The sequence below is a fragment of the Polyodon spathula genome, chromosome 6, assembly GCF_017654505.1.
Source record: "Polyodon spathula isolate WHYD16114869_AA chromosome 6, ASM1765450v1, whole genome shotgun sequence".
NCBI lineage: Eukaryota > Metazoa > Chordata > Actinopteri > Acipenseriformes > Polyodontidae > Polyodon > Polyodon spathula.
The window spans coordinates 39,958,601-39,982,018 of record NC_054539.1 but is presented as its reverse complement, the minus strand read 5'-3'; the positions used below and the strand labels follow the sequence as shown (position 1 = coordinate 39,982,018).

The 23,418-nt window shown below is 39.1% G+C and overlaps 1 protein-coding gene across 1 annotated transcript in view; it reads right to left on the bottom strand.

Annotated features, from left to right (window-relative positions):
• Positions 1–23,418, bottom strand: part of LOC121317178 (serologically defined colon cancer antigen 8 homolog) — a 121,952-nt gene that overhangs the window by 66,101 nt on the left and 32,433 nt on the right. Inside the window, exon 12 of the mRNA XM_041252839.1 lies at positions 22,759–22,901. Within this exon, the coding sequence (XP_041108773.1) occupies positions 22,759–22,901 (143 nt within the window). The remainder of the gene's footprint in view (positions 1–22,758; positions 22,902–23,418) is intronic.

Here is a 23,418-nt window from a genome sequence, read left to right as displayed (position 1 = left end):
ACTAAAAATGGTGGAGTGAAGTTTTCTAATAGTTTTCTAAAAGAATGCTCATTATTTTAAAATGCAGCAATTCTCTCACAATCAATGTTACTTCCATTATTATTATTATTATTATTATTATTATTATTATTATTATTATTATTATTATTATTATTAATAATAATAATACTTTGGTGTTGCTTTCTACACTCGTCCATAGTTTAGCCTGTGTACTTTAGCAGAAAGCAGACATTTAAGTTTGTTTAGGTAGTTTTAGCTGAAGGGAATTAGGAACACAACCTCCCCCTTCCTTGAAACCTGCCTGTCAAAATAAGAGTGTTCCTGCTATTACACCTACAACAGTATGTAACATCTTTAAGGTCCGTTTTAAACTGTTTGTTATAATGCCCTCGAACAAGTATTAGAACAGTACCAGGAACCAAAAAAATGTAAATGCTGTTTTTAATATACGGATAACAGGACACTCCTATTAAATATGCTATTTACTTCTGAATCTTCTGAAATAAGTAAGAGACTGGATTCTTCTAGTCCCCCTCAACCTAACCTACCAATTTATCTATCTATCATGTTTTTGGAAGGTAAATCTATATAATAAATACAATATTCTGTGTTTGGAGAGTTGGGTTGCTTTATATTATGTGTTTATTTGCTTCACAGCCATATTGATTGTGGTCAATAAAGCAAATTACATTATATATATATGTATATATATATATATATAATATTTTATATAGCGCCTTTCATAGTGGACCACCATCACAAAGCGCTTTACAAGATACGAGACTAGGGTGTGTGAACTATGCATCAGCTGCAGAGTCACTACAACAATGTCTCACCCAAAAGATGGGGCACAAGGAGGTTAAGTGACTTGCTCAGGGTCACACAGTGTGTCGGAGCTGAGATTTGAACCGGGATCCTCGTGGTTATAAGCCTGTTTCTTTAACCACTGGACCATAGAGCCTCCTATAAAAATAAGTTTTTAGAGTAATAAATTGTAAGAGCAACTATTTGTACAGTAGTTCAAAGTAACTACAGTTACAACGTAAGGCTGTGGGTAATGCATACCACATAGTTTGAAAGAAGGCATAAAAATGTAAAGGTTTTTTTTTGGGGGGGGGGGGGGGGGGGGGGGGGTACACAATACCTTTAAAATGACTAAAAAATAATTTATTTCAGTATGTTTTGGACAAAAGCCCTTCTTCAGCTGTGAAGACAGACAAATGAACACAGTGCAGTAAACCTGTTATTTTTCAAGCATTCTGTGGATGATGATTCTGTATGATTTTGTCAGAAAAGAGGTTCGTTCCAAGAGGTTTGAAGATGAACTCATGTTTCCTTTGTGTCAGAGCACCATTTTCTCCATAGCACTGACTGATCCCACAGATCATGATGTCTTCAACAGTGTGATTATCATTGGTAAAATGTTAGGCTACTGGAAATGTAGTGGTGTTATCTTGAATGCTTCACACATTTTTAGCAAAGCGGTCTGCTAAACATCTTTTAGTTTCCCCAGTTTACAGTCCCCAATGTACAATACCCCTGTATATGATTGAAGCCATGCATTCGGTTGCTATTATGTTAAACATGTTAATAAAACAAAGCCAGAATCAACACCTGTTTATCTACCTAAAGTAAAAAATCTTTAACCGCAGTCCTTGCTACAATGTTTGCAACATGCTTACCATAAAACAGTTAGAGTAAATAAATTGAAAAGTGACTTATACTGGTATGCTCCAAAAAACAGCAGCCCTAGTTAGCTTAATCTGTGACAAGCTGATTTTAGCATGTGATGCCGCTGAATCGCGCAATAAATTTCAAATTGTGGTGTACTAGCCTTTCTAAATACAGGTCAACACAGCTGCTGTTTTAGCCACTAAATCATAAACTTGGAAGCAAATCATTCTGCAGGGATCTAGTGAGAGTGCTGTACACTGTATGGTATAATTTTTAACATTTCGTCTTGTTCTGTGATGAAAATGTGGTACAATGTGTTTAATTAAAACTGAATACCCTTTAGTGGCATGGCGACGGTAATGCAGGTGTTCTTGGCAAGTTCAGTACTTCGCAATCTAGTTCTAGTGAACAGTCTCCAGAGACACCGGTATAAACTCAGACCAGGTATCAATGCAGATGCATCTCCACTGTTTCCTTTTAAATGCTACAATAGTTTCCAATACTAAAAATGCAAAAGGAATTAAAGATTAACCATAGCTTTGTACAAACATATTTTTTTAGTTAATTATGAAGAATTTTACCTCACTTGAAAAAGTTGTTATATTTTCAATTAAAAAGAAACAGAAATAAATGTCACAAGATCAAAGCAATACTAAAAAACAAATCCAACTCCCCCACATCCCCCCCCCCCAAAAAGTAGCTGCGAGAACAGGCCTGTGTTTGCAAACTAGAAAACAGCAAAAATCATCTGGTCACAATATCACTGATAATAAGATCATTAATAGTTTAAAAAATAATACACAAAACAGCAAATAAATCAAATAATTTACACTGCATTATTTAGTAATACAGTATTATTTATTTTATATATCAAACATATCAAAGTCTAGTACCAAATTCAGCATTCAGGCACATTAAGTTAAAAAAAAAAAAGAAAAAAAAGAAAAAAAAGTGATTTAGCTAAACAAACATTAGAACGGTTTCAAGCAATACTGTAGCCATACCAATCTACAGAAAATTGGGAAGTATGCCAAATGCAAACCTCGCATTGCACAAAATAGACATTTCTGGCAGCCTAATACTAAACACAGAGAATAAAAGGCTACATGAAAAAGAAGGTCTAGTCTACACAGCTGGTTTGTAATGAAGTTAAAAAAGGTGTTTATATGTTACGAAGAAGTACGGTACTTAAACAAAAGACAGATCAGTTGAAATACAAAAGGAAAGCAGGGTTATGTTACGTTTTGGAAATAACACCCACAGCAATGTGTTTGTTACAGTCATTTTAAGACCTAAACATTGAGAAGGGTAACATTTGCCCCACTAAGCCTTATAGGTGCTGTGGACACATAATAAGAAAGGCTTCTCAGACTGGGAAACAGTGATCTAGAGCAGTGCTGTCTATTATAAGGAAAAACAAAAGGATACATGAGAAAAAGTTGCAGATCACTAAATGACTGTTTCTTAGAACTGAAGACAATTAAAAGAGAAAAGCAGCAGTGAATTGTGATGTAAGTAACCTAACAATAAGAACCACTCACAATGACAGCAAAAGTCATAAAAAGTATGAAGATAAAATAAGAAGCTACTTTATCTTTAAATTATCAGTGTATTTACCTGAATGCAGTGCTTTTAATCCAACAAATATATAAAACAGTTTTTCCTTGTCCCATGCTTTGCATAGTTTCCTAGTTGCTGGAATCAGGAGAGAATTACATAATCATGTGAATAAAGGGAGACACAGTGATGAGTTGCTTCTCAACTTATCACACTACTATGAGTCGGTTGCAATCAGTGTTTTAATTGTGCACCATCTTTGGAATCCTGGGCAAGCTGTCATACTTTGCATATGCTCAGTGATTTTCTGGATGAAATAAAAATAGAGTGCACAAAACTAAAATAGCATTGCATATCACAATGCATTAAAGGTTTTCTAAATTGCTCACCTCAACAGAAGTAACCTGTCATTCAAATACTGCCACCTTGGCAGTGGATGAGAACATTAGATATTTCCTAAAATGAATTGTGACAATATAATTTCTTTGAACCATGTTTGTTATAAGCATGTGTAAACATATATATTTAGTAAAAATGGAGCACACAGCATTAAAATAGCATTGCAAATAGCAATTATGTTTTCAAAATTATTAAATGAATTTGATTAATACATTCATACAACACCCTTAATCACTTCCACCTACTGCACACCGTGAGTGTTCTAGCCAATAAACTAAGGAGATAACAAATTAAAACTCTGTTTGGCTACTAAGACATCAATAATTATTGCCTGTTTGAAATTATTGCCAAGAAAGTGCTGCTTCAGATTTTGGTAAGCAAGTCAGAATTTTGATACAGATGTAGGTGCGCTTCACGCTTTTCAAATACGGGCCCAACTTGCAAGGTACATGTTAAGTATAGTGATCAATGTTTTGTTTTGTTGTGATCCTAAAACCAAAACGGTGAGGTGTTTTTTCTTTGTACGATGCACCTTTTTCTAAAACATTTTGACATTTTCACTTGCATGTACATGTACATTTTGTTTATTGTGCAGAAACCATAATAATGGATGCATTTTTTTTAAAGTCTACTTTTATACTGTTTCTGCCTGGAAAATCTTTTTTTATGGAATAGATCATGGTAATTAATCTACGCAGAAATACAACAGATAAACACACACAATATATTATTGTAGGACAAGTCCGAAGTAAAAAATGCATAAAAGAAACTGGCATATATGTTATAATCCAAGGCTGTTATTGTAGCATGGCCAGGTCCTGTTGTAGATGAGTGCCCAGGGTCTGGAAAGTATAGGAATAATTGCTGAGAATACTATGGAGATTAAAATGGCGATGTCAAGTACATTGTTAGTAATAGTAGTGCCTGTTACATACAAAAACGTAATACAAATACAATGCCCCCCTGTTGTGCATTGCTTGACTTGGACCTTTTTGTATCATTTTTTCATAGCACAGTTGTTTTGATACAATTTTTATGTCATTATCCCTTTTTTAGGATATCTTGAAGCAAAACTCCCTCTCCACAGCAGTTACTGCATAGTGTAATATTTCTTGATGCTTGTCATTTAAGGTTTAACTTAAGTGTTATATTACAGTACAAAACTGAGTGATACATGCAGAGGATACAAATCTTTCAGCATTTTCAGCTTCCGTGTTTATGGTGAATTGGTTATAATTGATCAGTTATTTTGTAAGGCTATTTTGTATTCATAAATGTACCGATATGTACACATTTCAAAAGCATTTATTCATTGGCACTCAAATTGTCTCCATTTTTAAAAAGTTTATACCTGGCTGTGCATATGAGTACCTGCACTGGTTTGTTGAGAATCTGATCCCTTGATGCAACAACTACGTGTGCTGTTATAGCTCAGGAAGCAAAGCACAGTGAAGCAGTGAAAGAGCAGCACCTTTTTTTCATGCTGTTTTTGTTAACACTTTAAAGGAAACACCTGCAGCTCTCTTATAATGGGCTTGTAAGACAACTTCTGAAATATATACACAAAACTTATAAGGGACTTTACACCTTGTGAGTGAATGTGCAAAAATCAAAGCTCTTTCTCAAAGTGTCAAATTCCAAGCTAAGGGCTGGATTAAATCAAACTTGTTACTGTTCTTTGCATAATTACCTATTTCCTTGCAAGCAGCTTATCAGTTTAACATTTATCAGTAACTAAAATTCTTGCAGTCTTGCAGTCAATTTGATATTGAAGACAATTTGTTGCATAAATGGCAAGTACCTCCAATGACTTTCTTGGCGTTAAAGGCATCAAAGCATGCTGTGACCCATTTGCAAAGCATTGTGGAGTGTGCCACACTAAAGGTCACACCTTAACAAAGAAGCAGAGCAAGGACCACAAGACGATGAACTTTGTGAATTGCCAGAAGCTATGTTACCCCTGTATGAAGGTTTTCCCACAATGATTGTCCAGCTGAAGGAAAAATGTAATTCAAATATAAGTCAAAGTCAGCAACTTCATATTTTGACAGCTGTCCCAATGTCTTGGTCTATACAGAAGACTGCTGTTGAGTTTGGTGCTACCTACCATATGTCTAGGACAGCCAAAGCTTTACAGGAAGAGAAAGCATGCCTATCAGATCCAAATCCAAAAACTGGGGGGATAACGCTAACACAGTAGATTGCTCAAATGTTAAAATTGTTCTACAAGAAGGGAAGATGTTAATCGACTCACGGCCGGAAATAAAGACTTTGTTTCTGTTTACAATAAAGAGTGAGGAAGGAGGGAGCACCAACAAAAACAGGCCCATTCTTCAAATGACAGCATCCTAACATTAAGATTGGCTTCTCCAAATTTGCAAAGCTGAAACCAAAGGAGTGTGTATTAGCAGGCTGTAGCAGTACACATGCTGTGTGTGCCTGTACAACACACCAGAATGTAAAGCTGATGTTCATGCTTCCACAACTGAGTGCCAGTACAGAAGTGCCTTTGAATCACTATCGGAATTGCTTATCATGTCTCACGTGTTCCCCACCTATCATCGATTGTCACTTAGGAAAGTGTACAAATGGTCTTTCAAGGTAGCCTGGTGGATGCAGTGGAATATCAGAAGTGGAACAACTGACAGATCCACTCTTCAGACAATCAATGAACCTGTTGATGAGTTCATAGAGACTTTCACAACCCATCTCCAACATCTTTGTCGACATGATTTCATCGCAAAGATGCAGTCTGCATATTCTCAACAGCTGAGGGATGAACTCCTTCAAGAAAATGAATTCCTAGTTGTTGGTGATTTTGCAGAAAACTTCACTTTCTTCATGCAAGATGAAGCACAAGCATACCATTGGAACAACTCTCAGGCAACCATACATTCTTTTGTTTGCTATTGGCCAGACAAAGATGGGAAATCATCAGCACATCTCATATATTGCAATATCAGAATGCATGACTCATGACACAGTTGCTATTTATCTCTTTCAAAAGCATCCTTTGAGGTTCATAGAGAACAAATTTGGGAGGCACCTGAGAAAAATCTATTACTTAAGACTGGTGTGCAAGGAAATATACAGTGGCTCTCAAAAGTATTCACCCCCCCTTGGACTTTCACATTTTATTGTGTTACAACACGGAATCAAAAGGGATTTAGTTAGGAGTTTTTGCCACTGCTCAACACAAAAATGTCCATAATGTCAAAGTGAAAAATAAAATCTACAAATTGTTCTAAATTAATTACAAATACAAAACAGAAAATAATTGATTGCATAAGTATTCACCCCCTCAAGTCAATATTTGGTAGAAGCACCTTTGACAGCAATTACAGCCATGAGTATTTGGATAGCCATGAGTAAGTCTCTACCAGCTTTGTACATCTGGACACTAAAATTTTTGTCCATTCTTCAAGTTGGATGGGGACCTTTGGTGAACAGCAATTTTCAACTCTTTCCACATATTCTCAATTGGATTGAGGTCCGGGCTTTGACTGGGCCACTCCAGGACATTGAACGTTTTGTTTTTAAACCACTCCAGTGTGGCTTTGGCTGTATGCTTGGGGTCAGTGTCCTGCTGGAAGATTAATCTTCTCCCAAGTCCTCGGTCTCTTGCAGATTTCAGCAGGTTTTCCTCCAGGATTTCTCTGTACTTTGCTGCATCCATTTTGCCCTCTATCTTCACGAGCTTTCCAGGCCCTGCCACCACCATGCTTCACGGTTAGGATGGTGTTCTCAGGATGATGTGCAGTGTTAGGCTTGCGCCAAACATAGCGCTTCACGGTGAGGCCAAAAAGCTCTATTGTTGCTATTGTTGCTGTATCCACAGTGTCTCCCAGCTCACCCCTGGAAGACTGGAACTCCTTTAGAGTTCCTATAGGCCTCTTGGTGGCCTCCCTGACTAGTGCCCTTCTCGCCCGGATTCTCAGTTTTGGAGGACGGCCTGTTCTAGACAGATTCACAGTTGTGCCATATTCTCTCCATTTCTTAATAATGGACTTTACTGTGCTCCAGGGGATATTCAATGCCTTGGAAATGTTTTTATATCCTACCCCTGATTGGTGCTTTTGAAGAACGTTATTCCGGATTTGCTTTGAATGTTCCTTCGTCTTCATGATGTAGTTTTTGTTAGGAAATGTACTAACCAACTGTGGAATCTCTCGGAGACAGGTGCATTTAACCTGAAATCATGTGAAACACCTTAATTGCACACAGGTGGACTCTATTCAACTAATTATGTGACTTCTAAAGACAATTGGTTGTATCAGAGCTTATTTAGGTGTGTCATAGCAAAGGGGGTGAATACTTATGCAATCAATTATTTTCTGTTTTATATTTGTAATTAATTGTGGCAAGTTGACCGGTGATTGTGAACAGGTGTAGAGGTGATGCTGTGCAAAAGGAATTGCAAACAACTGTAATCCGGTAGGAAAGTGGTTTTAATTGTAATCCGGGTCTGGTGACCAAGAAAAGAAAAACGCTCCATCAATACACAACAATGTGTAATGTGCGGAGCCAAACAAATGTGTTTAGCCATCTAGTGATACAATAAACAAGACAATTACTAACACTCAAAACAAACAAACACTCACAAATATTTCTCGGCAGTTTCTACTGCAGCTCTCAGTCCTTCCAGGTTTAAAGCGCAAACCCCAAGCGATTCTCTGGCCCTTTTTATGCTACTCCGCATGATCCTTTGGTAAACGATTTCAGCCACATCTATAGCTTGCAGCTGCTACCTCGTTTACCTTCCGGGTCAATACGTTCCGGCAACAGAGTCTCACTTCCATCCAGGCTGACCGACTTCTCAACCTTGGAAACGAACTGTCAGGCCAGCCCGTCCAGATACTTTTCTTTTTGCTATTTAGCACCCTCACGGGTCGAGAGGGAGACTCTTCTTATAACCAGAACTCATTGTATTTCTGTAACATATCCCACCGCTCAGAGTGGAGCCATCGGCTGAATCTACCTTCCCATTACTCCCCCCTCCCGGGAAAAATAATCCGCATTTTGATGATCCTTTACCACATGGTGTACCATATGGTACATGAAGGGCTGCAATGCCAGATACCATCGAGTTATTCGGGCATTGCTGTCCTTCATCGTGCTTAACCACTTGAGTGGGGCGTGGTCTGTGACAAGTTAAAACGAGTGCCCCAGCAGGTAGTATCGTAAAGAGTGAGTAGCCCATTTAATGGCCAAACACTTCTTTCGATTATGGAGTAGTTGCATTCCCGAGGTAGCATCTTTTTGCTGATGTACAGTATCGGGTGTTCTACTCGAGCTACCTTTTGGGACAAGACAGCACCCAAACCTACATCCGATGCTTCATGTGGAGGATGAATCTCTTGGTTAAATCTGGTGTGATAAGAGTGGAAGCCTGGCAAAGTCTATGCTTAATCATATCAAATGCTCTCTGACACTCAGCTGACCACTTAATTAAATTTGGAGCACTCTTTTTGGTGAGGTCAACTAACGGGTTAACCACTGTGGGATAGATACAGAGGACTAGGGGATAAAGCAGTGGTAATAACCGGCTAATCCCAGTAGTGACCTCACCTGAGTCTTGGTTTTGGGGATCGCTGCGTCAACCATCGAACTTGGCAATAGCGTTTACCTTTCTGAAATCTACGCAGAAGGTTTGCTCACAACCTGTGTCCACTAATGCATGGGTTTTCATATTACCTAAAATCACGTCGATCATACAAGGCCCATCCCGACCATTTTCCCTGCGCTTACTATTTCAGGTGCCCAACTACAAGCGACCACGTCACACTCCATGGCAGTGGGGCATGACCTAGCCATATGTTCTGGTTGGTGGCACCTAAAACAAATCGGGGTGACAGAGGGAACAGGGGTTAAGAATCTGTCCAGCTGCTGGTATGGCAACGGGGCAGGGGCAGCACCTCTACCCCAGCTGGGGACCAACCTTGGTCTCCATGGGGGGGGAGGCAAGGGGGCCCATTGGGGTCGGCGGTCTTGGAGGTCTGGGTCCTGGGACAGATGGTGGGGGTGGTGTTGGAGGAGAGAGAGGTAGGGGTTGGCTGCTCTGAAGGGCAGGGGCCGACAGTATCTCAACCCGGGTAGAAGCTAGGGAGTCCTCAAAGTTTTCCGCCAGCTGCATGGCCTCCTCCAGGGTGTCAAGGTTATGGCGCCGTATACACGCCTGGGTATCGGCACCGACCACGGCAGAACTCCTCCACCTCTATTGCCTCCCCCATCTGTGCCGCGGTCTTATTTTCTGGGGTCAGCCAGTGCACCATGTGGTCACACAACCGCTCTGCGACCACCCTGGGGCGTGTTTCCAGGGATCTTCGGTACTCTCTAAAGCGTGCCCAATGGGTTTCTGTTGTTATGCTGAGGTGGCGAAGGATGGCCTGTTTAACCAGGTCGTAGCTGGCAGCGTTGAGGTCACTCATAGCCTGATAGGCTGCCTGAGCTTCCCCAATCAGGCAGGGTCCCAGCTGGCTTACCCAGAACTCCCTCTGCCATGCCGCAGTGGTAGCCAGCCATTCAAATGTCACCAAGTACGCCTCCGGATCGTCCTCCGCCGACATCTTCATCACCCGACCCTTCGGTGCCAATATAACGGTGTTGTGGTAGGAGCTGGTACCGTGAACATTGCCAGCCCTACCCGCTCAATGAGCGCAGTATAGCGCTCCTCCCTCCTTCTCTCCTCTACGTCCCGTCTGTATTCCGGAGCCTCCAGCAGCTCCTCCAGTGCGTTGCGATCCATCCCCTGTTCTGACACCAAGTGTGGCAATTTGACCGGTGATTGTGAACAGGTGTAGAGGTGATGCGGTGCAAAAGGAATCGCAAACAATTGTAATCCGGTAGGAAAGTGGTTTTAATTGTAATCTGGGTCTGGTGACCAACAAAAGAAAAACGCTCCGGCAATACACAACAATGTGTAATGCGCCGAGCCAAACAAACAGGTTTACAGTCCCAAACAAAAAACGTTATCCGCCCCACAATACTAAAACACGGTCACCAGTCCCGGGTGCATGTAGTAGTGCTCGTGGTGGGTGATAACAGGTTATTGAGTGACAGTTCATGCTGTGCAGTTGGCTTGTGCTGGCCCAAAAGCGACAGCTCCGGAAGTGTCTACCATAAGACATTTACTAACACTCAAAACAAACAAACACTCACAAATATTCCTCGGCAGTTTCTACTGCAGCTCTCAGTCCTTCCAGGTTTAAAGCGCAAACCCCAAGCGAAGGAAAAGATTAGCGTTTCTCTGGCCCCTTTTATGCTACTCTGCATGATCCTTTGGTAAACTATTCCAGCTCCACCTATAGCTTGCAACTGCTACCTCGTTTACCTTCCGGGTCAATACATTCCTGAAACAGAGTCTCACTTCTATCCAGGCTGACTGACTTCTCGACCTCGGAAACGAACCGTCAGGCCAGCCCGTCCAGATACTTTTCCTTTCGCTATTTAGCGCCCTTACAGGTCAAGAGGGAAATTTATAACCAGAACTCATTGTATTTCTGTCACATTAATTTAGAACAATTTGTAGATTTTATTTTTCACTTTCACATTATGGACTTTTTTTGTGTTGATCAGTGGCAAAAACTCCTAATTAAATCCCTTCTGATTCCATGTTCCAAGGGGGGTGAATACTTTTGAGAGCCACTGTAAGAACTGTAAAATTGTCCTCAATATTTGCCAGCACTTGGAAGATTTTGCAGTGGAAGCAGAATGGAACTTCTTTGCAACATCTCATGGCAAAGGACCCTGTGATGGTGTAGGAGGAACCATTAAACGAATGGTAACAAAAGCCAGTTTGCAGCGTCCATGCCATGACCAGATCCAGACTCCACAACAATTGTACAGGTCTGAAAAAGACAAAATTCCTGCTCTTGAAGTAGAATACTTCACGATAGCACAATGGCAAGCTGAGCAAGATTTTCTGGAGCAACGATTCCAGGTAAGAACTGTGCCTGGCACACGGCATCTCCACTTCTTTCAACCAGTTTCCAAAGCAAAAGTCCTTCTATGAGAGTACTCCCAGTCAACAAAACAAAGAGAAGAATTAATCAAAGTCAAAGTCAAAGAGGATGTTCTACCAAGTGAAAGGATATGTTACTGTTCAGTATGACAGTCACTGGTGGCTCAGGCTGGTGGTGTCTGCTGATCAGAAGAAACGGGATGCTGAAATTAACTTCCTGCACCTGAATGGACCAGCACGATCATTCTGTTTCCCACACCGTCCAGATCAGTTTATTGTAGACATGGGGGATGTGCTGACATCAGTGGAGCCAACAAGTGCAATAGGAAGGACATACACCCTGAGAGACAAGGAGATGACAGAGTGGCTATGAAGGAAAAGGGCAACTTATGCAGAGGTGAGTGGTAAATTGTGTTGCGTGCAGAAATATGGACAGAGGACAGAGACCTGAAAATAAAACATGAAAGAAGACAGGGTGTGTGGTAAGACACGTTGGGTGCGTTGTGAGGCACGAGGCCACAGGCCTTCAATCACCCAGGAAATGCGGTAAGAACAGTTTCCCATTCATAGTATAAGAAGCATTTAAACAAACTAGAAATGCAGCACTTATATCCCTTGAAAATATTCTACTAAAGCTTCAAATTAATAACAATAATCCATTTATTTCTGCAAATGAATAAATACTGAATATTCTGGCACTGCCCCACTTCCCTGTAAGGTATGGATATGGATTTCAGTACTCAAAGGCTTAGGCACCAAGTTCTCTAATTAACAGTTGCAGATGAATGCAAGTCACATCAAAAAAGCTTCTTCAGATTGAAAGTTGATTTAAAAAAAAGTTCTAGAGCTACTTTATAAATACTGTAGAACAAAAGAAAAAAAAGAGAGCGAGAAGACATTGCAAGGTCTTATCTCAGGCCAATGGGCACACCACTGTAAACATCATGGTACTCCACAGTTACCCAGCAGACTCCCTCTCTGTGGTCAGCCTTCCCAGCTGCCCTATCCGTTACTGTCTGATTAGTTCTGCTAAGCAGCCCCTCCCCTGCCAGCTTTCAGAGCCATCTGTTCTAGACAAGGTGGCTGCTGCCCAGCAATCTGAGGCTGCCCTCCTACCTGGCACCCGGCAACCATCCTTACCCCAAAGTGCTAACACAGGTTCTCACTGCTGGCAGAGTCAGGATTTCATTACTACTACTTTGACAAGAGCAGGGTTGTTTGTAATTTCTCTTTTATCCCGGTTCTGATTGTACAACCACCTCCCACTGACTCTGTTTGCTGCAGTTTTGTTGCTCACAGATTTTACTCTCCACATTGCTCTCCCTCTGGCATATTACTGCATCTGTTCGCTATTTTATTCATTTTTCAAATTCCCACCCTGTAGCAAAATAAAAAAAACACACATTCTGCTTTATTGTATTGTTTTTTTTTTGTTTATATATTTAATTTTTTTTTTTGCTTTAACAGCAAAAAACTAAATGAACAACAGTTTACCCGTTCCCTCTTTGAATACTGTAACTGCAAAGCTCACAGTGAGGAGGAAGCAGTCAAAACATTAAGAAAGACCATAGCCATGCTATAGTGCAGTTGCAAGTGCAGTGCCTGATTATGTTTCTTAGAAAAAACAGATTTACAAAGATTTAGATGTATTATTTTGCTCACTGAAATAGATTTGGAACTCTCAATAACTTTTCACACTGGCATGCTCTAACCGGGTCAGGACCTGGTGTCATGCCGGTCGGCTACACAATTTCACACTGCTTTTGATAAAGCAGGGTTGACCTGGGTGACAGACGCAAGTAAACAATGTGCTTATCAATACCCCAATGCGTCCATCCAAGCTTCTCTGGATTAAACTGTCGACCCAAATGCTGATTAGAGCAAATATTTCTTCATCCCTGCTGCAATCTGGCTCATGGTGGGTCTCAAGCAACAAAAATATGTCTAAACAGAATAAACAAAAATGTTCCTTGTGGAAGTGAAACCTTCATGCAGGCGTGGCTGTTTGTTATTTTGTCAGATTAAGAACGGCCGTCATGCATTTTGTCTCTCTCAACCTGGGTTAAAGCGTGTCGACCCACAGCCTGAGGTGGGTCACTGGGACCTGGGTATGATCCAGGTACGTGGTTTTACACTACGTGGGATTGTGACCCATGTAGCCAGAACCTGGGTCGGGACCTGGGTAGGGGTGCTTGTGAAAGGGGCTATAGATACAGTAAGTACAGTGCAGGTAGCACCTAAGTGGTGGCTGCTTTGTGGACCATTTCCATATGTTTTAATTATATTTAAAACTACTATTACTACTACTACTACTACTACTACTACTACTACTACTACTACTACTATTAATAATAATAATAATAATAATAATAATAATAATAATAATAATAATAGGGATTGGATTACATTAAAGTTTATTATGCCTTGCATCAAGTGCAATATATTTGCATGCAACAAACACAAAAGTCTTTTTAAACCTATTTTTTTAAATCTAATTAATTACAAGCGATAGCTTACCAATCATGCCTGGATGCAGCAGTAAAAAGAAGTACTTTTCCTTAAACAAAATGTTCTCTATCCACCTTCCTCATCCAAGAGGTTAAAAGAAAGGAACCCTTTTACACTGCTCATGTACAGTGTCAAATCAATTGCTTTATCGAACAGTCTCTAGATGAAATTGGTTGACTTAATCCAGGGCAGAATCGATTTTGAGGTGTTCATTTCTTAATCACCTTTGCTAGGAACAAATAATGTGAATAAGGGGGTCAATACACCACACCCAGGGGGACATCATCCGTGTGAATAATATAGTTAAAAGGCAGCTGTATATAGATCCACAGGTGTTTATAGACCACTGTGTGTTATTCTTGGGCAAGATGTTATCATTGAATTTTCCAGGTTCCATTTAAAGAGTTGTTGTTTTTAACATTTCAGAAAGAAAGCTCCAGTCGCCAGAGCACATTTGAAAAACACAATTAATTTACATCAAAAGGATGTGAACACTGGTATGTTTATTCTAGATCCTTCATTGCCCAATGCACAACAGGCAACTAATTAACAGAGATTGGTTCCATGCAAGTGGACCAGGGAGAAAAGGCAAACAACCAACATATCCTGAAGACAGTCAAAATAAGTTTGATGTAGCTATCGCTACCTGAGCGAAATGTTATTTATATACTGTCCTCGGGCCCGTTCCATAAAAGTCTATGATTGCGATGAGGTTGCTTTTGCGATGACTTTGAGGTCCTCGCTGCAAGTGTTTCATAAAAACCCATCATAAGGACCACCACATAAGATCCCTTTTAGCGATTTGTGCTGTGAAAAAGCAGTCACTCGGCAATCGACTTTAAAGCACAGTTCCAATAACTTTCAATGGCAGGTGTGACAGGGAAAGTAAATTTTTCTAAAGAAGAAATAAATACTATTATAGAACTTATTGGTCAAAACAAATCGGTTCTATTTGTTGGGAACCCTAATTAGCGAAGAAAAGAAGAAAAAAACGTGTCAAATGATCACGGATCAAATAACCACATCTTTGGTTATCCATCTATCTTAAGTAGAGCAACATTTATAAGGTAAACAAATTATATTATTATTATTATTATTATTATTATTATTATTATTAACAACGTACCTGCTGTCTCTCAAAGCCATCTAATCACCAATGTCACTAAAGTGATCGCGATATCACAATTTGCCCAAATGAAGCTGTCGTGTATACTCCGAGGGTATCGAACGGCACTGTCTAACACGGACATTTTGGCTATTAATGAAATGAAAACCTTTCCTGCATACGTACAGGTGCTCGTTCTCAGCAGGGGGCATAATTTGTATCTGACTTCCATCTACGGCTCCAAGTAGCCTACTTTCGGTAAACCACATAGTCTAACGATGTCAGTGATTACCCTCTTTATGTTGGGTTCTTCAGGAAAGTCTATATAGTCACCAATGTGGTTAGACAAAGCTGTAGAAACTTTGAATACACATCTAGAAACAGTGGCCTTACTTATATCATGACAGTCGGCTACTACTTCCTGAAAACTACCTTTTGCATAGACAGCATGCAGTGTAGTGACATATTTTGTTGCATTTTATTTATAATTTCTTGATCTAATAAATCACACAAATTAATAAAGTAACTCTGCTCTTGGCAATTGGTACTGTGATACTAATCCTGAACATGTATATGGATCAAAAGGGTTTGCCTGGTCCCTAAATACTCTCTCTATTCTCATTCCTCTGCCGTATCGACGACAAGCCAGTAGTAGTATGCTATGATATCTACTAAAACGATTTGCAATGAAAATCATTACTTGTGGTTGGCCTCTAGCACTCGCAAGTTTCAGGGGAAAAGCTGCAACACTGCAGCCCTGTGAAAGTTTTATGAAGCACAAATTGTAACCAGTGAGGGATCTGCGACAGCGATTCCTCGCAAATCGCTTTTATGAAATCGGTCCCCGTTTGTCTGAAATAACCATTGTAGTCCACTGAAAGTGTTAACTTTTTAAGAGCAGGGCTTGAGCATCCCTGTGAAGTGTTTCATCAGCAACCAGTGGTTTTAGAACAGGTGTCCTTAATTTGTGTTGTCTATAGAAAACAATGGGAGAGCAGTGTCTGGTTGTTGTACAATATAGTATATATTTTAAAAACCCTGAAGTCAGGTACTGCTGCTGCTATTAATCCTCATAAGTCTGTACATACCTAGCAACAGCCTCCAACAGTATTCATATTCAAACTGGAATTCAAGATTACTTGAATTGAAAACCCAGGTTCTCAGAAATAACAAAGAACTTACAAGGGCTGCAGAAAGACTTGATCAGGGCTTTGATCAGGGTTTATTTACCTCTCACCAAAATCCCTAAATGTGATAATTAATATACAGACTTGTTAGTTTACCCAACGCCTTTAAACAACCATACTACAACAATAACAACACAGTATAAAATTTTTTTTTTTTTTTGTTCCTGGGTAGTAAGTGTTATTTCCTAATTGCTTATGCCTGAAAAGTATAGAAAACGGCTATTATTCCGCACAAACTTTGCTTTTGTGACCAGGACAGTGATATTTCAAAATATCACTATTTTCAATGGGAAAACGGGCAAATGTGTGTCTTTTCGTTCACATAAAGTCAGAAAAAAACAACATATGAATCCAAATTAACATGTATTTATACTAAAGTAATACAAAAATGACTACAAAAGATTTAGAAGTGAGTAGTTTTTCGAGATTTACGATTATACTGTATTTACTTTAGTATAAATACATGTTAATTTGGATTCATATGTTGTTTTTTTCTGACTTTATGTGAACAAAAAGACACACATTTGCCCGTTTTCCCATTGGAAATAGTGATATTTTGAAATATCACTGTCCTGGTCACAAAAGCAAAGTTTGTGGGGAATAATAGCCATTTTCTATACTTTTGAGGCATAAGCAATTAGGAAATAACACTTACTACCCAGGAACAAAAATTGTGTTACATAGTGTAATAATAATAATAATAATAATAATAATAACTAGAACTGCCAGGCAATTTTACGGTTGCCAAGCCCCAGTATCAGTACCTGTCTTTTCAAAAATGCGTTAGGCAGCCATCTTGTTTAACGTGAGTTTCTTAAAAGTCAGCTGTATTGCTACAGTGTCAAGGATGGTGCTTGTGAAGTTTTGAGTTAGTCAAGTAAACCGTTTGTCAACTGAGGCAGTTTTAAATTTCAGACGTAAACATACATCTGCCAGCCATCTTGTTTTATAAAACATAACCATTTTGACATATTTGTATTCCATTGTTACTGGGACAATAACTATCATGTTTGGAGTTTGTTAGTCAAACAGTGTTCAAATAGCAGCAGTTTACTGATAAGGGCGTGTTTTGATAAGATTTGTGGCATCCATTTTGACATTAAAATTTAATGCAGAAACTTGATGCGGGTTTGGATGCTGATGATGTACGCCAAGTGTCAGATCAATCGCTTCACCGGTTCCCAAGATGATGATTTGGAAAGCGTTCTAAAAAAATGCATCAAACGACCATTTTCATTTCTGGTCAACACCATTTTTTAAAAGTCAGTTGTATTGATACAGTATCAGGGAAGATGCGTGGGGTTTGGAGTTAGTCAAGTAAATAGTTTGTCAACTGACGCAGGTTTAAATTTCAAATGTAAACGTATAAGTGGCGGCCATATTGTTTTATAAAACATCACCATTTTCATATATTTGTATCCTATTGTTACTGGGACAATAACTACCAAGTTTGGAGTTTGTTGGACAAACGGTTTTCAAACGGCAGCAGTTTGTTGTTAGGGGCGCGTTTCGATAAGATTTGGTGCAGCCATTTTGATATTTAAATTTATCACAGCAACTTCTGCTTCGCAAACTTAATGTGGGTTTGGATGCTGATGATATATGCCAAGTTTCAGATGAATCGCTTCACTGGTTCCCAAGAAGAAGATTTAGAAAAGTTTTACAGAAAAATGCATCACGGCGCCAAATGCAAGGACGCAGCAGCAATTTTTTTCAGCATCTGACAGCCAATGTATCCAGCTTGTTACCTGCCAAGTCAGAACCTGATCAGTCACACAGCTTCGAAGCAGCAGCAGTTTAAAGTTTTGGGAAGAAAAAAATAAATATACAGCTCTGGAAAAAATTTAGACCACTGCAAATTTTTCTTAAATCAGCATCTCTACATGTATGGCAGCCATTCCATTCCAGTGTCTGTTGAATTCCAGCTCAGGCACACCTCATTCTACTGAATGAGGTACTGATTAGGGGGATCGCCTGAACCAAATCTTATTTAATGAGGAAAAGTATAAAAGCCACTCCTGTGGTCATCACTATCCTTTTGCAATAGGACCAGCTGGATGGCAAAACAAAGCTAGTAGTACCTCAAAAGTAATTGGAATAAAAAAATAACTAGTGACCATGCCCAAAGAGTTGAAAAGGAAAGTTTTGAGTGAGGAAAAGAAGGGTTCAATTCTGGCTTTACTGGCAGAGGGATACAGTGAGTGTCGGGTTGCTTCCGATCCTTAAAATTTCAAAGACGGCGGTTCATAAGAACAAGATCAAGCAGCACACACTGGGGACAACAAAGCTACAGACCGGCATAGGGCGAAAACGATTCTCCACTGATCGGGATGACCGCCAACTCATTCGAATGTCACTCAGCAACCGTAGGATGACATCAAGTGACCTACAAAAAGAATGGCAAACGGCAGCTTGGGTGAAGTGCACGGCGAGGACGGTTCGAAACAGGCTCCTAGGGGCAGGGCTGAAGTCGTGCAAAGCTAGAAAAAAGCCCTTTATCAATGAGAAGAAAAGAAGAGCCAGGCTGAGGTTTGCAAAAGACCATAAGGATTGGACTGGAGAGGACTGGAGTAAGGTCATCTTCTCTGACGAGTCCAATTTTCAGTTTTACCCAACACCTGGTCATCTAATGGTTAGACGGAGACCTGCAGAGGCCTACAAGCCACAGTGTCTCGCACCCACTGTGAAAACTTGCTTCCTTCTGCTCTGACAATGTTCCCCAACTCTGAGGACTGGTTTTTCCAGCAGGACAATGCTCCATGCCACACATCCAGGTCAATCAAGGTGTGGATGGAGGACCACCAGATCAAGACCCTGTCATGGCCAGCCCAATCGCCAGACCTGAACCCCATTGAAAACCTCTAGAATGTGATCAAGAGGAAGATGGAAGGTCACAAGCCAAACAAAGCAGAGCTGCTTGAATTTTTGCGTCAGGAGTGGCATAAAGTCACCCAACATCAATGTGAAAGACTGGTGGAGAGCATGCCAAGACACATGAAAGCTGTACTTGAAAATCAGGGTTATTCCACCAAATATTGATTTCTGAACTCTTCCTAAGTTGCATCTTTTTTGTTATTTTGACCAGTTGTCATTTTCTGCAAATAAATGCTCTAAATGACAATATTATTATTTGGAATTTGGGAGAAATGTTGTCAGTAGTTTATAGAATAAAACAAAAATGTTCATTTTACCCAAACACATACCTATAAATAGTAAAACCAGAGAAACTGATAATTTTGCAGTGGTCTCACTATATATATATATATATATAACAATAGGCTTCCCAGCCTTTGGCTTGGAAGTCTAATAAGCACATTTTACATGGGCTGAGAAAACTTGCTTTCCTGTGTAAAATCGCTGGAGAAAATTATTTCTTCAGGTCATTACAGGATTTGGATTCACTTCTAAGGAATTACAACATATGTACAAATTATGAGTAAGAGCTGAAGGCACTAATAACTATATTAACATTTAGACATCTGACCATGCTGTTGCGCCATGTTTCACAGAATGACTGGAATCGAATGAGAAAAATAAATAAAAAAATAAAATTCCCCCATATCCTTTGGTTACTAATTTAATCAACAGGAATGAAACACTACTAGTACTAATATACTGGACCATTTGTTATAGTTTCATATATAATCTGCATCATGAGGAAACAGAGACCAATTCAGACATGCATTTTGATTCGATTATGTCTTATACCAGTATGGCTTCCATGACATGCTGTGCAATTCTATTTAAATCCTTCACAATCATGTTCATTGTTATATTACATTAGAATTCCCTGATGCTCAATTAAACCCTCTTGCCACTAAGTATGAATTCAAAGAGCCACGCTTCTGATACAAGTTATGAGTGGCAAAACAGAAACAAAATCAGAAACGAAAAAGTCAAATCAGAAAAGTCAAATATCAATCACTATCCGAGGCATTTCTTTTTGCAAGTTAGAGTGATGTTCGATATTCGGATTTGTCCCATACCTACTTTATGTCAGAGATATCAGAAATTGTACATGGATATATGTCTTCATATTATAGTGTCAAGTGTAAACATTACTTCATTACCCAAAGGAGTTCAAACCACCTGACTCTTTAAATTGCTAAAGTCAGGAATGATTAGGAAACATTATTCAGATAACCACCTGGAAGAGATTACTACAGCACATCAGATATGTGTCCTCCAGCTGTATATTTAAACAGATGCTGAAGAAATTCCTCTAGAGGAACATAGCACGTGACCATGGAACGTCATTCTTACACCAGGCCTCTGCTGCTTAATTTACACTAGAAGTGTACTTGGCTTCCCATGAAGGTCCATCTGTACATTACTGGGAGACACCAAAGTATCATATTGGTTTGAACAAAGGGGTAAAAGCAAAGAGATTGTGGGTTTGAAGCACAGTTAAAACATTTAGGGGCATGTTACCATGGACTGTAACCTGTTCTATCACAGAACTTTTTCCACTGCATTTCTATGATGTTTAGAAAAGTTATTAAGAGGGTCAAACAATTAACCCTGGGGAAAACACCAGCAGGATTAAGGTCAGTATCTTCATGCATGAATATTGCTGTTTTAACAAGCTCCACCTTAGTAATTGTCTGTCAATATACTGTACCAAAGCCTCAAAGTGGCTTCTTAGTATTCTTCTATCAGTACATTGAACTTTTTGATGTGAAAGACAGCAAAATCCACCCTTTTTAAAACAAAATATTGGTAGGTAGGTTCGAATTTCACAGTATGAAGACAATATCTCAAGTTTTTGCTCTCTTGTGCTGTTTTTTGTTTTAATCTAGAGTGCATGCTAGAGGGGTGAAAATGATAGGTAGGGCAGGTTACAGCATATTTTGGTAATCATGGCTCAATGGACTAAGCAAACCTTGTTTGTACAACTCCAACCTTGAAAAATTAATGCTCATTTATAATATACAGTAAATCACATAAGATTACTGTATACCTTTGTGGAATAAGATATTGAAATATTCATATTAAGAAAACAAATATTTTATAAACGTAGTTGTGCAGTATTAGTCACTGATAAAACATACGACTACCACCGTGCCCTGCCATCTAAATAATAACAGATCATCTTGAAAGAATCACAAGTAGTTTTATGTAGCTATCGACACCTAAACTAACTAACTAACATTTGAACATGTCAAATGTGATTTTTGGGATTTGTCATTTTTTGGGGACATCTGTATAAGGCACCAGGAATGATTATGCATTGTCATGATTTGACCTACCTGAGGTGGAACAAGATTCACTCTGCAAAACAAAGACACACAGAGCATCTTGGAAGAGACTGTCTGAAATCACTGATGAACATTACCGGTCTCCAAATTAGCTCTGATTATAAATATCAAAAAGGGGCTTCTAATTGGTGAATGTTAATGGTCCTATTCCCACTAAATGTCTGTTCTGATTAAACTAAAATGATAATTTGTTGACCCATTTCCTAGTAGATTGCATTGTAGCTGGCACCCACACAATTCTTGGTCTCACAATCTGATAGCCAGCATAGAGACTATAGTACATATCGAGGCTATGGATAAACAAAAGTACCACCATTCACAACAATACTTAGAATTGATTTATATAGTTGATCTGTAAGTTTCAGTGAATAAAAAAAAAAAAAACACATAATGGACCAAATCCAATCAATTTCTCTTCTGCTTCAATTTCTTAGAATATATATATTATATATATATATATATATATATATATATATATATATATATATATATACACACACACACACACACACACACACACACACACACACACACACACACACATATATAATTAAAGCTTTTAAGAAATTCTCCATACACACAGCACTTAAAGATAATGTTGTTCGTGTTGACAGTCCTAAGTAAAAATGAGAAAAAACCCTGTTAAAGACCCTGTTTTGACTTATTCTTACACATTTTAATGTAGGTGCAGAAAGTGGTGCATAGGCTACAACAGGCAATGTACTTACTGTAAGAAAATATTCACAGTGCAAGTAAATATGCACAACATTTGCTTTTTTAATTCCAGATCTTTTGTAGCAAGACTTACTCGACCTATGTTCCAAGCTTTCAAAATAACCCTGATATTATATGATTGTATTCTTAGAATACTGTAGTATTTTCATCGTAACAGCTCCTTTAATAAAATGAGTCTTTCTGAAGTCAAACATGTCATGCAGACCACCCATAAGCTGCAGTGAATCTCAAATAAGAAAATTGGGGGGTCACCATGAAGCAGCAGCAGCACATGTAGTGATTTACTTAGAATATCATTAACGGCTGTTTGGGGGCCTGTTGCAAGAACCGGCGGAATGAAATTGGTGTTGCGGCATGTAATAGGATTAGGGGTACCTGGTGAGGTGCAGTTGGTGCTCAGATCTGCCCAGCAGCTCTGTCAGTCTCAGGGACTCATCCTTGGCGCAGGCCGAGTCCTGCTGAGCACGTTCCAGACGCTGCTTGGTTTCGCTCAGCTCCAAACGCAGCTTCTCTATTTCCTGCAGGAACAAAAAAATAAGCCGGTAAAGCCAGTCAAAGTAGAGTTTGAATAATTTCACAAAAAACAAGAAATGTTATTAAATTTTATTAACGCTTTCCTGGTTAATATTTTTTTTTTATTATTTTGCCAGAGCTTAATATTATTATTATTTGAATTTATTAAACAATCAAACTAATAGGTATGTTTTGGACATGCAGGTTAGGAGTATTTTGGCTGTCCATAAACCTCATTGGACTTAAGAGGTAATACATTTTTTAAAATTAAAAAAACACACCTCTTTCAACTGGTTACTCACACAGTTTAGGTACCACTGTTTCCAAAAGCATGAAAGCAATTTGCATTAAAAAAAGGGCTTTTTCAAATTGCAAAGGCAAAAAATGAATCATTTTCATTATATACAGAAATCAAAAAATATGTCGCTTGGCATCAAAAGATATTCAGATCTTCGGTTACACTAAGTTTTAATAGTTTGATTCAGTACACTACAGTGTGGACTTTAAATACATGAAGTGGAA